Here is a 13,575-nt window from a genome sequence, read left to right on the forward strand (position 1 = left end):
CAATATTGTACATTTCAGGACCATGGACAGCAGCAATATCGGCATAGCGATATCTGTCATCCAGCACTACATGACAGTAGACAGCGGCCATCTCATGTGAAGTTGGCACTGGGGAAATCCCATGTAATGAGAAGCGAGGCCAAGGAGGCAAAAACACTGAAGGAGAAGAACAAGAACTCTATGCTAAACTGTTCTGCCACATTCATTTCAAATGTTACATCTTTTGATTTGTAAATGATAGGGAATACATCTGCAAATAATTTAAACCTATTATTCAAACTACACTGTACAACTTTAGTGTGTCTGTGCATCATAGGTACAACAGTAAGCAATTCCGTTCTCAAATGTCTGTTTATTGTGAGAAACAAAAGGAAAAACACCTGATCATTACAATGCGGACTGTCATGCATTTTTACTATTACCAACAAGACAACGAAGTGATACGTGTCATGGAGACTTATAACGGATACTTTCCAAACCTCAAAAGTTCCTTCGCTGAGTGATATTGTTTACTACACTATTATGCATACAATCCAAGTCATACATCTATTGTCATTCATACTCTTATTTTTAACCGAATATCATTGCAAAAGTGTTCATTGTGTCAATTCAGAGCTCGGAAATATTGGGATAATGTGATTAAGGGGACTGACACTCAAGGCACACAACAGGATAACACAACAGGATAACACAACAACCACATTTTCAATTGACAATCATTGCTTTATACATGCCTACACAAATCTATGTATTTAACTTGGAAACCAAGGTTGGATTAGTTGGTCTGTTCTAATTGCAGCATATTGGACGACTCCACCATCATTGATCATTCGCGACTTTAAGTCATTCCTGTTATCTCTAGAGCATCCCGTATATATATAGCGCCGCATTACTTCCCCATCTTACCATGGATAGGGTTTGGTGCATTCCGGAGTTCATTTATGGTCCCACAAAGGTAATCTTAGGATAAATTAATTTTAGCATACTGTAAATGCCTGTGCATAATGTGCATAACATAGCATAATTATGTAGAAGCAGCCTTTATTTTCAGACTCTGCAGGCCTGCTGGGAGGAAACATATTACAATAAACAGGTAAGATTCATCCCACAAAAACATAAACAACAGAAAGAGTTGTATTTCAAGACAGTTTAGAGAAGGTGGTCATGAGAGTTCTTAATATCACTTGCAAATTGTGAGGCATGAGCAGTTGTGAAATGTTGCGAGAGGCCCTTCTGAAAGAACATGATATGAATGAACATACAATATACTTTAAAAAAAACTTTATTGTAAGGCTTGAGACAATTGAGACATGGATTGTATATGTGTGCCATTCAGAGGGTGAATGGGCAAGACAAAATATTTACATGCCTTTCAACGGGGCATGGTAGTAGGTGCCAGGGGTACCCATTTGTGTCAAGAACTGCAACGCTGCTGGGTTTTTTACGCTCAACAGTTTCCCATGTGTATCAAGAATGGTCCACCACTCAAAAGACATACAGCCAACTTGACACAACTGTGGGAAGCATTGGAGTCAACATGGGCCAGCTATGTACACTCAGTACATTAATAGTATTGGTACTGTGTTCTTGTCGTAACCTGTAAAGCTGGCGCAGCCTGCGAGGCAGTGGGAGGTGTAGGTGATGCCGTTGTCTGAACACACAGGGTCCCACTCCCCAGCCAAGCAGGAGCAGTCTCCGTTACATTCTGACAACAGGCTGCCATCGTACACCAGGGGACCTGGGGAACAGAAAATGGCTGGTAATAATGATGTTTAAATAATTGTTGCTGAACTATCATTGACATACGCACAGTGACAAAACAGCCAGGAATCCTGGCTCAGTAACAACCATACTGAATATTCCCACAAGAGGGAGCCCCGGCACAAGCCCATGTGTGTTTTGGTCAAACTCTCCCTCATATTCCACTGATCAAAACGTTTGTTTTTATCAACCCACCAACCAACCAATCAGATGTCATATTTACTCGTTGTAGGACACGGTCAGACCAGCCACCTGAACGTTGTCACACTTAGTGCCAGACTGCAGAGGGAGGAGGAGGTAGGCCATGAAGGGGGTGACGAAAGACAGCTAGGCTCCAGACACAACGCCAAGCTTTATACCTCTTCATCAGTAGACCTCCCAGGAATATCCCCACCGCACCCACAGGCAGGTTCAACTCACCTGGAAAAGTTATACTCACACGTCTTTAGTGCTACCAGTGTGCTGGAGTTTCATTTCCACTCATGTTCAACAAACCTACAGGGGATGAGAGAGAACAAAAAAAGTGTATTTCATGCCATTCAACATCAGTGCTGACAGGAGGGAACATTTCAGTTGGAGCATGTCCAGGTTTCTATGGCTTCGTTGAGACAGGCAGCCTGTAACGGCGTTCTTCATTTGTTGAAAGAGAGTCGGACCGGTGGTTACTCATGTTCTTTAATGAAGAAAAAGTGACGATACATGAAATAACTTAATAAATACAAAAACAACAAACGGAACGTGAAACCTAATACAGCCTATCTGGTGACACAACACAGAGACAGGAACAATCACCCACGAAATACAAAGTGAAACTCAGGCTACCTAAATACGGTTCCCAATCAGAGGCAACGAGAATCACCTGACTCCAGATTGAGAACCGCCTCAGGCAGCCAAGCCTAGCTAGACACACCCCTAAACATAGCAATCCCAAATCCTATAAAACCCCAATACGAAACCAAACACATAAACCCATGTCACACCCTGGCCTGACCAAAATATATAACAAAAACACAAAACACTATGACCAAGGCGTGACAGAACCCCCCCCCCCCCCCCCAAGGTGCGGACTCCCGGACGCACCTAAAAACCATAGGGAGGGTCCGGGTGGGCGTCTGTCCTTGGTGGCGGCTCCGGCTCGGGACGTGGACCCCACTTCATTAATGTCCTAGTTCCTCCCCTTCGCGTCCTGGGATAATCCACCCTCGCCGCCGACCATGGCCTGATAGTCCTCACCCAGAACTCCACAGAACTGAGGAGCAGCTCGTGACTGAGGGGCATCTCGGGACTGAGGGACAGCTCGGGACTGAGGGGCAGCTCGGGACTGAGGGGCAGCTCGGGACTGAGGGGCAACTCGGGACTGAGGGGCAGCTTGGGACTGAGGCAGCTCGGGACTGAGGGGCAGCCCGGGACTGAGGGGCAGCCCGGAACTGAGGGGCAGCCCGGAACTGAGGGGCAGCCCGGAACAGAGGGGAAGCCCAGTACTGAGAGGAAGCCCAGTACTGAGAGGAAGCCCAGTACTGAGATGAAGCTCAGGTAGGTAGTAGGCTCCGGTAGATCCTGGCTGGCTGGCGGATCTGGAAGATTCAGGTTGACTAGCAGATCTGGAAGATTCTGGTTGACTAGCAGATCTGGAAGATTCTGGTTGACAGGCTGATCTGGAAGAATCTGGTTGACTGGCAGATCTAGAAGATCATGGCTGACTGGCGGATCTAGCTGCTCTATGCAGACTGACAGCTCTGACTGCTCCATGCAGGCTGACAGCTCCTTGCAGACTGGCAGCTCTGGCTGCTTCATGCAGACTGACAGCTCTGACTGCTCCATGCAGGCTGACAGCACCCTGCAGACTGGCAGCTCCTTGCAGACTGACAGCTCTGACTGCTCCATGCAGGCTGACAGCTCCTTGCAGACTGGCCGCTCCTTGCAGACTGGCAGCTCCTTGCAGACTGGCAGCTCCTTGCAGACTGACAGCTCCTTGCAGACTGGCAGCTCCTTGCAGACTGACAGCTCTGGCTGCTTCATGCAGACTGACAGCTCTGACTGCTCCATGCAGGCTGACAGCACCCTGCAGACTGGCAGCTCCTTGCAGACTGACAGCTCCTTGCAGACTGACAGCTCCCTGCAGACTGGCAGCTCAGGCTGCTTCATGCAGGCAGGAGGCTCTGGCAGCGCAGGAGAGGAGAAAGTCTCTGGCTGCGCTAAACAGGCGGGAGACTCCAGCAGCACAGGAGAGGAGAAAGGCTCCGACAGCGCTGGAGAGGCGGGAGACTCCGACAGCGCAGGAGAGGCGAGGCGCACTGTAGGCCTGATGCGTGGTGTGGGCACTGGTGATACTGGAGCGAGGACACGCACAGGAAGCCTGGTGCGGGGAGCTGCTACCGGAGGACTGGTGTGTGGAGGTGGCTCTGGATAGACCGGACCGTGCAGGCGCACTGGAGCTCTTGAGCACCGAGCCTGCCCAAGCTTACCTGGCTCGATGCCCACTCTAGCCCGGCCAATACGAAGGGCTGGTATGAACCGCACCGGGCTATGCACCCGCACTGGAAACACCGTGCGCTCCATAGCATAACACGGTGTCTGCCTGGTCTCTCTAGCCCACCGGAAAGCACAGGGAGTTTGCGCAGGTCTCCTACCTGGCATAGCCATACTCCCTGTAAGCCCCCCCCCCAATATTTTTGGGGGTTGCTTCTCGGGCTTCCTTGCCAACCGTTTCCCTCGTATCGTCGGCTCCTATCTCCTGCTGCCTCTGCTTCCTCCTTGGGGCGGCGATATTCACCAGGCTGAGCCCAGGGTCCTCTTCCGTCTAATATCATCTCCCAAGACCAGAAGTCCTTATATCGCTGCTCCTCACGATTAACAGGGAGAGTTGGCTCAGGTCTGACACCTGACTCATCCACTCTCCCTCTGAGCCCCCCCCCCAATACATTTTTTGGGGTGACTTTCGGGTTTCGCTCTGCGCCGCCGTGTTTTCCTTTTCGACTCCATTCGCCTATAGCCTTCTTCGCACTGATCTAGCGAATCCCAGGCGGGCTCCTGCACTCTCTCTGGGTCGGCCGCCCACCTGTCGATTTCTTCCCACGTCGTATACTCCATGCCATTGCTGTCCATAACGTCCTCCTTTCGCTTTTCCTGCCTGTTACCACGCCGCTCGGTCCGTATGTGGTGGGTGATTCTGTAACGGCGTTCTTCATTTGTTGAAAGAGAGTCGGACCGAAATGCAGCGTGGTGGTTACTCATGTTCTTTAATGAAGAAAAGGTGACGATACATGAAATAACTTAATAAATACAAAAACAACAAACGGAACGCGAAACCTAATACAGCCTATCTGGTGACACAACACAGAGACAGGAACAATCACCCACGAAATACAAAGTGAAACTCAGGCTACCTAAATACGGTTCCCAATCAGAGGCAACGAAAATCACCTGACTCCAGATTGAGAACCGCCTCAGGCAGCCCGAAACTAACTAGGCACACCCCTAAACATAGCAATCCCAAATCCTATAAAACCCCAATACGAAACCAAACACAAAAACCCATGTCACACCCTGGCCTGACCAAAATATATAACGAAAACACAAAACACTATGACCAAGGCGTGACACAGCCCAATTCAGTCATTGTTTTGAGTAATTGTTGTAACTTTAATGTGTTCATGTTTAAGTTAATTCATTGAGCTGTAATTAAAGATATTTCTTTACAGTTATTTACATATGTAATTGTATTTGTTAGTATTGAATTACGCTTTTGACTGCAAGTTCCAGAATGCCTTGCGACAGGAATGAGAGTGAGAACGCGCCAGTTATGTGCAGGTGCAAAGTGATTAAGCTGACCTTTCCGCTAGCATCTTACCTGCATTGCTCTGTAGAATCTAAAGTTCTTAAATGTAACGTGAACAAGTAATATTACTAAAAGAAGCGTTAATATCAACCCCGACATCCCGAGTCATTACTTTGAAGACAGTTATTCTAAAAGTAATTGCTCTTTTGACCAATCAGATATGCTCTGAAAAAGAGCTGATGCGAAAATATCTAACGTGATAATTTCCCATCATTATTCAACAGGCTAATGGGTCTCCAGTTGTCTATATAAAGAGTATCCTTATTAAGTTTGGGAATCAAAGTAATTACACCTTGTTTTAAGGAAGCCGGTAACTCCCCTTTTTCTATTGATTCGTGAAACATAGCAAGAATGAAAGGAATCAATTTATCATTGAATGCTTTATAAAACTCGCTTATTAAACCATCATTTCCAGGGGACCTATTGTCCTTAAGGCTTTTAATACAGTCTTTTATCTCAATTTCAGATAACTCATCACCACAAAAATCCCTGAAATCATTATCTATCTTCTTAGCAATGTTTGCAACACGTCATGCTCTTATCAACTGAGCTACGAAGGAGCACGTCGAAGTCACTAGAATGATGACAAGCAATTTTAACGGATTCTAAAGGGAATCAGAATTCCAAACTAATTTCTATGGCAACATAGTTGTCAATTTTGTAAACAATCATTTTCGAACGTGTGTTGCCAAGAGACATCTAACCGACGTTCTATGGAACGTTTTCTGTGCGAAAACAACAACTTTGCTGCTGACAACAAACTTGTTTGATTTTTGAGACCTGAGAACAATCGACTGGAAAATGCCTGGGTGCTTTTCAAGACTGGCGGAGAGAGTGCGTGGACGTCGGCGGCCTACTGCGTCGACAGGTTGTTCAAATTCATTTGTGGCTTGTTTTTCTTGTCTTTTTCTGTTTTGCAGGGTTCGTGATCGTTGACAGCGACAGCGACTTCGAAGAGGTTATGTGGAGTTTACAACTCTTCTTTGACTACATTTAACAATGTCATTATAATTTGCGAAATGTTGTGTATTTCTATCATTCAGACTTGGCAAAAATGCTTGTGCTCGAGATGTTGTAGCTTGCTAGCTAACATTAACTTTAGTAACTGTTGCTAAGCAATCAACTTTTGCTACCTAGCTATCTAGTATTAGAAATCTTGCTATTTTTTTTATGTCCTAACAATAGTTTATTTTATATTCCAATGTTCCTCATTTTAGAAACAACTGTCCTGGATGAGGTCCAGTTGGATGTGCCATTGGATGATGTGCCAGATGTTCCACAGCTGCCAGTCCTCCTTGATGTCCAGAATGCTGCTATCATCCTTGAGGATGTGCCAGATGTGCAGACTATCCTTGAGGTACAATTTTCTGAAAGTTTGGAGTTTTATGTTTGAAAAATATCCCAGACCCCCCCCCCACACACACACACAGTCACATCACTGTTACAATGTTTACTGTTTCCAACATGAATGTATTGTAATGTGCAGAACAATGCCGGTCCGGTGGTTAAAGCTTGGAGAACTTTCCAGTTCATCAGCCCCATCATCACCTACATGCGTGGGGGATCCCAGGTATGTGTCTTTGTAACAACCTAATCATAATCTATATTGTCAGTCATTTGATCTTGATGGAAATGTGTCACAGCAATTGCCGAAGTGGTTTTGTTGATGTTGTCTTGTTGTTTATCTCAACAGCAGGTGGTGGTGAGGATGCACCACGTGAGTAGGGTGAGAGGCCTGGAGACTCAACTGGTGTGGGCCATCTCCAAGGAGACAGCCAGGCTTAGTCCAGAGGGCATCCCCTACTGTGCCACCAAAGTGCAGTCCATCACTTGGATCCAGGTAAGACATAAATACTACTGAAATAGTATTAGATTAGGCTTTTCTTCACTTATTCCATTTGGCCTTAATATGTATTCTCTCTTTGTCAGTGTGTGGCTGGCAGGGTGACCCACTATGCGTCTCACCTCCGCCATGAGATATCTGTGGACGTGACGCTTGGCTGCTACCAGGTAAATAAACGATTTCCTATGTATATAGACTAGACATTACTGGGCATTTTTGCATTCGATTTGGTGTGTTTTCTAATAACGTGTGTGTGTGTGGTAAACAGGTGGTTGTGTGTGTTTTGAGCAGCAGACTGATGTCTCAGTGGTGTACGCCACTCTCCACATGGGGCTGGACGGGCTTCTCTCCTCTTCAGCGTGGTCGGAGGCTGCCTCCTTCTCTACTCCCACCACTCAGCAGTTCACTGACCCAGAGCCTGAGGGCCACAACTGCTATGAGGTCAGACGTTACACACACATACTATTGACTAGGAGCATTAAGATCCTTCCATTGACCGATTATTTGTTATGTCATTGCACTGGTCACTGATTTGGAATGCTTGTTTTGTTGTAATTGGGCTGGGAGGAGGACCTGCTGCCTGAGGAGAGGGAGGTTCCTCTGCTAAAGTGAGTTCCTCTAAATGTCTGTGTAGTCTGAGCTTGTCAAATGCTGAAGGATAGTGGTCATAATGCTGTTATCCCCCATTGACTCGAATGATTGACATGCTTCATTCCCTCCCTTTCATAGCCTCTACCTTACCACCAAGAGAGTGGAGGACATCGCCCTGAGGCTCGTCTCCCTGCGCCAGGCCTTCACTGTGAGTGGACCCACTGTTCTTTTAGTCTCTGTGACTTCTTGTTCTACAAGAGGAAGATGTCTCACCCTAACTCTTCCCTCTTCCCTAGACCCTGCTTGGTTCCACCCTGAGCAGGAACCATCTGTTTGTGGCGGGAAAGGTCCTCCTGGGCGGCCTTGTTCAGGCCAACCACATGGTAACTCACTCTCTTTCAAGGGAAAGAGCGCGTCCCTGAGGGGAAATGTGTTCTGTTCACTAAGATGCTCTTTTCTTTGTCATAGGACGAGGCAAATTCATCCGTACCTATAACGACTTTGTGGACTACCTGAGTGACCCCTCCAAGCGGAATGACATTGATAGGGAGCTGGCTGAGGCAAAGGTGAGTTCATTAACTCTTTCAAGTCTCACTGAGTTCTTCCACATGCATGTCTTTTATACATCACAGTAGCTGATATTTATGAAATCATTCCTATTTTCTCCAAACGTGTTTTCTTGTCCTAGATCCATCATGTGAACATGATAGATGTCCTCTTTGAGCTGGTGCTGTTTGGGATGATGACAGCTCAGAAGTCCCTGATGGTGGTAAGTAGCATCTCACTGGAACATGTTTTGATGTCTCTCTATTAGCAGTTTCACTTAAGTTCCTCATCTCTTCTATTCTCTTTTCTCCTCCTTTGTTTCCTTTAGCACCCTGGTGGGTTCGTGGAGCGTCTGTACGCTCTCCTGTACTCCTTCCTGCCCACTGCTGCCAACATGGAGCCAGAGGCTGATAGATACCTGCTGCTGCTCAATGTAAGAGTCAAGAGGTTACTTCCTGTTTACTTCCATATTCTTAGTGTACTTCCTTTTGACTTCCTTATTCATGGTTAACCAGGTTTCAATGCCATTTTAGGGGGAGTATTTCTAATTGTCTATCTCCTCTTGATAAGCTAGTAACTCAGAGCCATTTTCTATGTGTTGTGTGGTGTTCTCTTCAGGCGGGCTGATGGCTCTGCTTGATGACATGTTTGGCCAGCAGCTGGCCTGGTACTTTAACCCAGAGTCTCTGGTCACTGAGCTCTCCAGCCTCCTGGAGTACCACTTGGAGAACCTCATGGCCAGCATGTAGTCCTACTGCAGGGACCATACTCCTTTCTCCTTCTCTCTCTCTTTTGAAGGAATTGAGGACTTGAAGTGCTTTGTTGAACCCTGATTAGTTAACACCCATTAATGTAATGTATTCTCTTGTTTTCTCTCCCCACAGGATTATTGTGACACTTTGCCACCCAACAGGGATCTAGACACCAATGCACTACATTACTTTGCACTGAATTTGACATTTTAAAATAAAATAAGTTGTAGTTCAAAAACATTTTTGTTTCTGTCTTTTCATCTATTTGATTTATGACCATTTCTTCTTCCTGGAGGTATAATGCATATATTAGAATATTACATGAACAATGATGCTTTATTATCTGCATATGGAAATAAAAAACTATGTTTAGTTGATTTACAGATACTACAGGCCCACACTTTATATGGTTTTGTACAGTGGTTTGTGATACTGGGGCGGCAGGGTAGCCTAGTGGTTAGAGCGTTGGACTAGTAACCGGAAAGTTGCAAGTTCAAACCCCTGAGCTGACTAGGTACACATCTGTAGTTCTGCCCCTGAACAGGCAGTTAACCCACTTGTCCTTGGCCATCATTGAAAATAAGAATTTGTTCTTAACTGACTTGCCTAGTTAAATAAAAAAATAATGTACTATTTAAAAACATGTAGGATGACATACACTGAGTCCACAATAGACTAGGAACATCTTCCTAATATTGAGTTGCACACTCTTTTCCCCTCAGAACAGCCTAATTTCCTCTGGGCATGGACTCGACAAGCTGCCCTAAGCGTTCCACAAGGATGCTGGCCCATGTTGTGTCAAGTTGGCTGGACGTCCTTTGGGTGGTGGACCATTCTTGAGACACATGGGAAACTGTTGAGCATGAAAAAAACCCGCAGTGTTGCAGTTCTTGACACACTTAACCCGGTGCGCCTGGCACCTACTACCGTACCCCGTTCAAAGACAGTTAAATCTTTTCTCTTGCTGAATCACCCTCTGAATGACACACACAATCCATGTCTCAATTCTCTCAAGGTTTTAAAATCTTTCTTTAACTCCCCTTCATCTACACTGATTGAAGTGGATTCAACAAGTGACATCAAATAAGGGGTCATAGCTTTAACTTGGTCAGTATATGTCATGGAAAGAGCAGGTGTCCTCAATGTTTTGTATTATCAGTGTGTGTAGTAACCTGGTACAGTATGAAGTATACCACTAGAGGGGATAATTGCTTCAGTCTTGAATGTTACTTCTCACTATCCCTACATTAAAAGTCTGCCATTGTAGACTCCGGTAACTTCGGTATCTTGCCATTAATGTCTGAAACATTTCCCGTCTTTCCCACTGAAACCAGTAATGTGAGCGTTCATGTGAGGGAGGGTGTAGTAGTGCATACTGACCACTAGTTGGATCATAGTGTGGGTGGTGGAGTTTATGCAGGAACACAGAGGGTAGAGGCATTCTCCATCACAGTAGAAGGCAGAGTAACCCGTAGGAGCCAATACCCAGTCCTAATGGAGAGAAATACCATAGAAATCGAATGACAAGATTAGATGAATGACTAGAACAGACTCTTTCTATGAGAAATACATGATAAAGAATGCAAAGAACATACTCTACAATGCACATTCTACACAAATGCCTTGCTTCCCTAGAATACTAACTGTCTGTTACAGAAAATAAGGTGGTACAATGTTAGCTCATAATTATCTATTCAGTACAATGAGCAGTTAAGAGAGATGGAATCTCACCTTCTAGCCTTGTTCACTGAATCTCACAGATAATTCATGTCTCTTACAAGCCTGACGCCCACTGTTGACATGGCTGTGATCTGAAAGGGACCAAAAAATATGTTATGAACCAGGAAAGACTAATGTACACTTTGGATGCATTGGATTTCAAATGAAATGTAAACGTAACTTAAGTCATTTTGTAATTTGGATGAACTATCCCTTTAAACTGTGTAGAAAACAAGTTGAACTACAAGATGAAAAACCAGTGTTGTCCCCTGACCTTGTATGTATACTGGGGAAGGGCAGGTCGTATTTGGGCTTCTTCTTATGGGGGTTGGGTTTCAGGGCGACAGGGGGACTGGTTGGCCCTGAAGAAGCTGGTTAGATGAGTTCTTGAAGGCTTATATCTATATTTTGGAATATTGGATTTTAATTTCGGGAGGCTTTCATCATGGAAAAGGGACCAGACCACTTTTTTTGTTAGTTAACCTAAACGAATCACGACCCTCTATAGAATAACAACAGTGACAACAGTTGACTGCTATTTAAGTAATCATTTGACTGTCAAATCCATGTCTTGGTGTGTGGCCATTGACTTTTATGGAGAGGCCGCCCCACATTTTCTGTGCCATTTCCTGGGCATTTCATTAACTCCACGTTCTAAGTTCTGCGCATCCCAGCGCTTGGAAAAATCAATGGTACAAGACCTAAGATATTGATCTTTTAGGAGGTGCGTAATGGGCTGCAGGGAAGTCAGGCGTAGGAGAGCAGAACTGGGTTATAACGGGAGCAGTTTAATGAGGAGAAAACCAAAGGCACCCAGAACAACAGAATATGGGTTGAAATAACAGAGACAGAGACATGGGGGGAACAGAGGGTTAATGTAAACCAGGTGTGTGGGAAAACAAGACAAAATGATGGTTTAATAAGCTGTTGGAAAAAAGTTTGGATGTTGCCACACACATACCTACTTGTTAACAAAATTAAGGAAGTTTCCTTTAAAATTATTCATAAATATTATCCTGCCAACCACTATATGAAGAAGTTTAAGGAAAACATCAACTCAAATTGCTCCTTTTGTAATGACCACCCAGAAACAGTTGTGCATTCTTTTTTTGGCATTGTATGCATGTAAGAAAACTGTGGCAAGACATCAGTAGGTTTATAATTGAACACATTTATGAAGATTTTACACTATTGTGGAGAGATGTACTGTTTGGATTCTTTACATACAATAGAAATAAGCGGAATAATTTTTATGTAATTAATTTCATTATTCTTTTGGCCAAATTTCATATACACATATATACATATACATGTATATACAATCCATATATACATATACAGCATACATACAATCTGCTTGTGTTCTCTCATGTGCTTTATGTACTGATTTGTTGTTAATAAAACAAAACAAACAAATAAAAAAGATAAGATGAGAATTCTGATTCCCTTTAGAATCCCTTAAAATTGCTTGTCATCATTCTAGTGACTTCGACGTGCTCCTTCGTAGCTCAGTTGATAAGAGCATGACGTGTTGCAAACATTGCTAAGAAGATAGATAATGATTTCAGGGATTTTTGTGATGATGAGTTATCTGAAATTGAGATAAAATACTGTATTAAAAGCCTTAAGGACAATAGGTCCCCTGGAAATGATGGTTTAATAAGCGGGTTTTATAAAGCATTCAATGATAAATTGATTCCTTTCATTCTTGCTATGTTTCACGAATCAATAGGAAAAGGGGAGTTACCGGCATCCTTAAAACAAGGTGTAATTACTTTGATTCCCAAACTTAATAAGGATACTCTTTATATAGACAACTGGAGACCCATTAGCCTGTTCAATAATGATGGGAAATTATCACGTTAGATATGTTCGTATCAGCTCTTTTTCAGAGCATATCTGATTGGTCAAAAGAGCAATTACTTTTAGAATAACTGTCTTCAAAGTAATGACTCGGGACGTCGGGGTGCATATTTTAGTAATATTACTTGTTCACGTTACATTTAAGAACTTTAGATTCTACAGAGCAATGCAGGTAAGATGCTAGCGGAAAGGTCAGCCTAATCACTTTGCACCTGCACATAACTGGCGCGTTCTCACTCTCATTCCTGTCGCAAGGCATTCTGGAACTTGCAGTCAAACGCGTAATTCAATACTAACCAATACAATTACATATGTAACTGTAAAGAAATATCTTTAATTACAGCTCAATGAATTAACTTATACATGAACACATTAAAGTTACAACAATTACTCAAAACAATGACTGAATTGGGCTGCCTGTCTCAACGAAGCCATAGAAACCTGGACATGCTCCAACTGAAATGTTCCCTCCTGTCAGCACTGATGTTGAATGGCATTAAATACACTTTTTTTGTTCTCTCCCATCCCCTGTAGGTTTGTTGAACATGAGTGGAAATGAAACTCCAGCACACTGGTAGCACTAAAGACGTGTGAGTATAACTTTTCCAGGTGAGTTGAACCTGCCTGTGGGTGCAGTGGGGATATTCCTGGGAGGTCTACTG

At 44.2% G+C, this 13,575-nt stretch overlaps 1 protein-coding gene across 1 annotated transcript; it reads left to right on the forward strand.

Moving 5' to 3' along the window:
- The first annotated feature begins 6,779 nt into the window (after window positions 1-6,779).
- On the forward strand, window positions 6,780-9,571 carry LOC116366319 (uncharacterized). Its single transcript, XM_031818499.1, has 10 exons — window positions 6,780-6,956; window positions 7,086-7,169; window positions 7,293-7,439; window positions 7,529-7,609; window positions 8,172-8,241; window positions 8,330-8,416; window positions 8,502-8,599; window positions 8,722-8,802; window positions 8,908-9,012; window positions 9,464-9,571. Exons 1-10 carry the CDS (start codon window positions 6,801-6,803, stop codon window positions 9,542-9,544), a joined length of 990 nt encoding a protein of 329 aa, XP_031674359.1. The 5' UTR covers window positions 6,780-6,800; the 3' UTR covers window positions 9,545-9,571.
- Window positions 9,572-13,575: the final 4,004 nt, after the last annotated feature.

Source organism: Oncorhynchus kisutch, unplaced genomic scaffold, assembly GCF_002021735.2.
Source record: "Oncorhynchus kisutch isolate 150728-3 unplaced genomic scaffold, Okis_V2 scaffold1436, whole genome shotgun sequence".
Taxonomy (NCBI): domain Eukaryota; kingdom Metazoa; phylum Chordata; class Actinopteri; order Salmoniformes; family Salmonidae; genus Oncorhynchus; species Oncorhynchus kisutch.

Coding starts and splice junctions, on each gene's coding strand:
- LOC116366319 (XM_031818499.1), top strand. CDS start 6,801: ATGTTCCTCATTTTAGAAACAACTGTCCTGGATGAGGTCCAGTTGGAT. Junction 7,610..8,171: donor TGACGCTTGGCTGCTACCAG/GTAAATAAACGA, acceptor TCCCTTTCATAG/CCTCTACCTTACCACCAAGA. Junction 8,803..8,907: donor CTCAGAAGTCCCTGATGGTG/GTAAGTAGCATC, acceptor TGTTTCCTTTAG/CACCCTGGTGGGTTCGTGGA.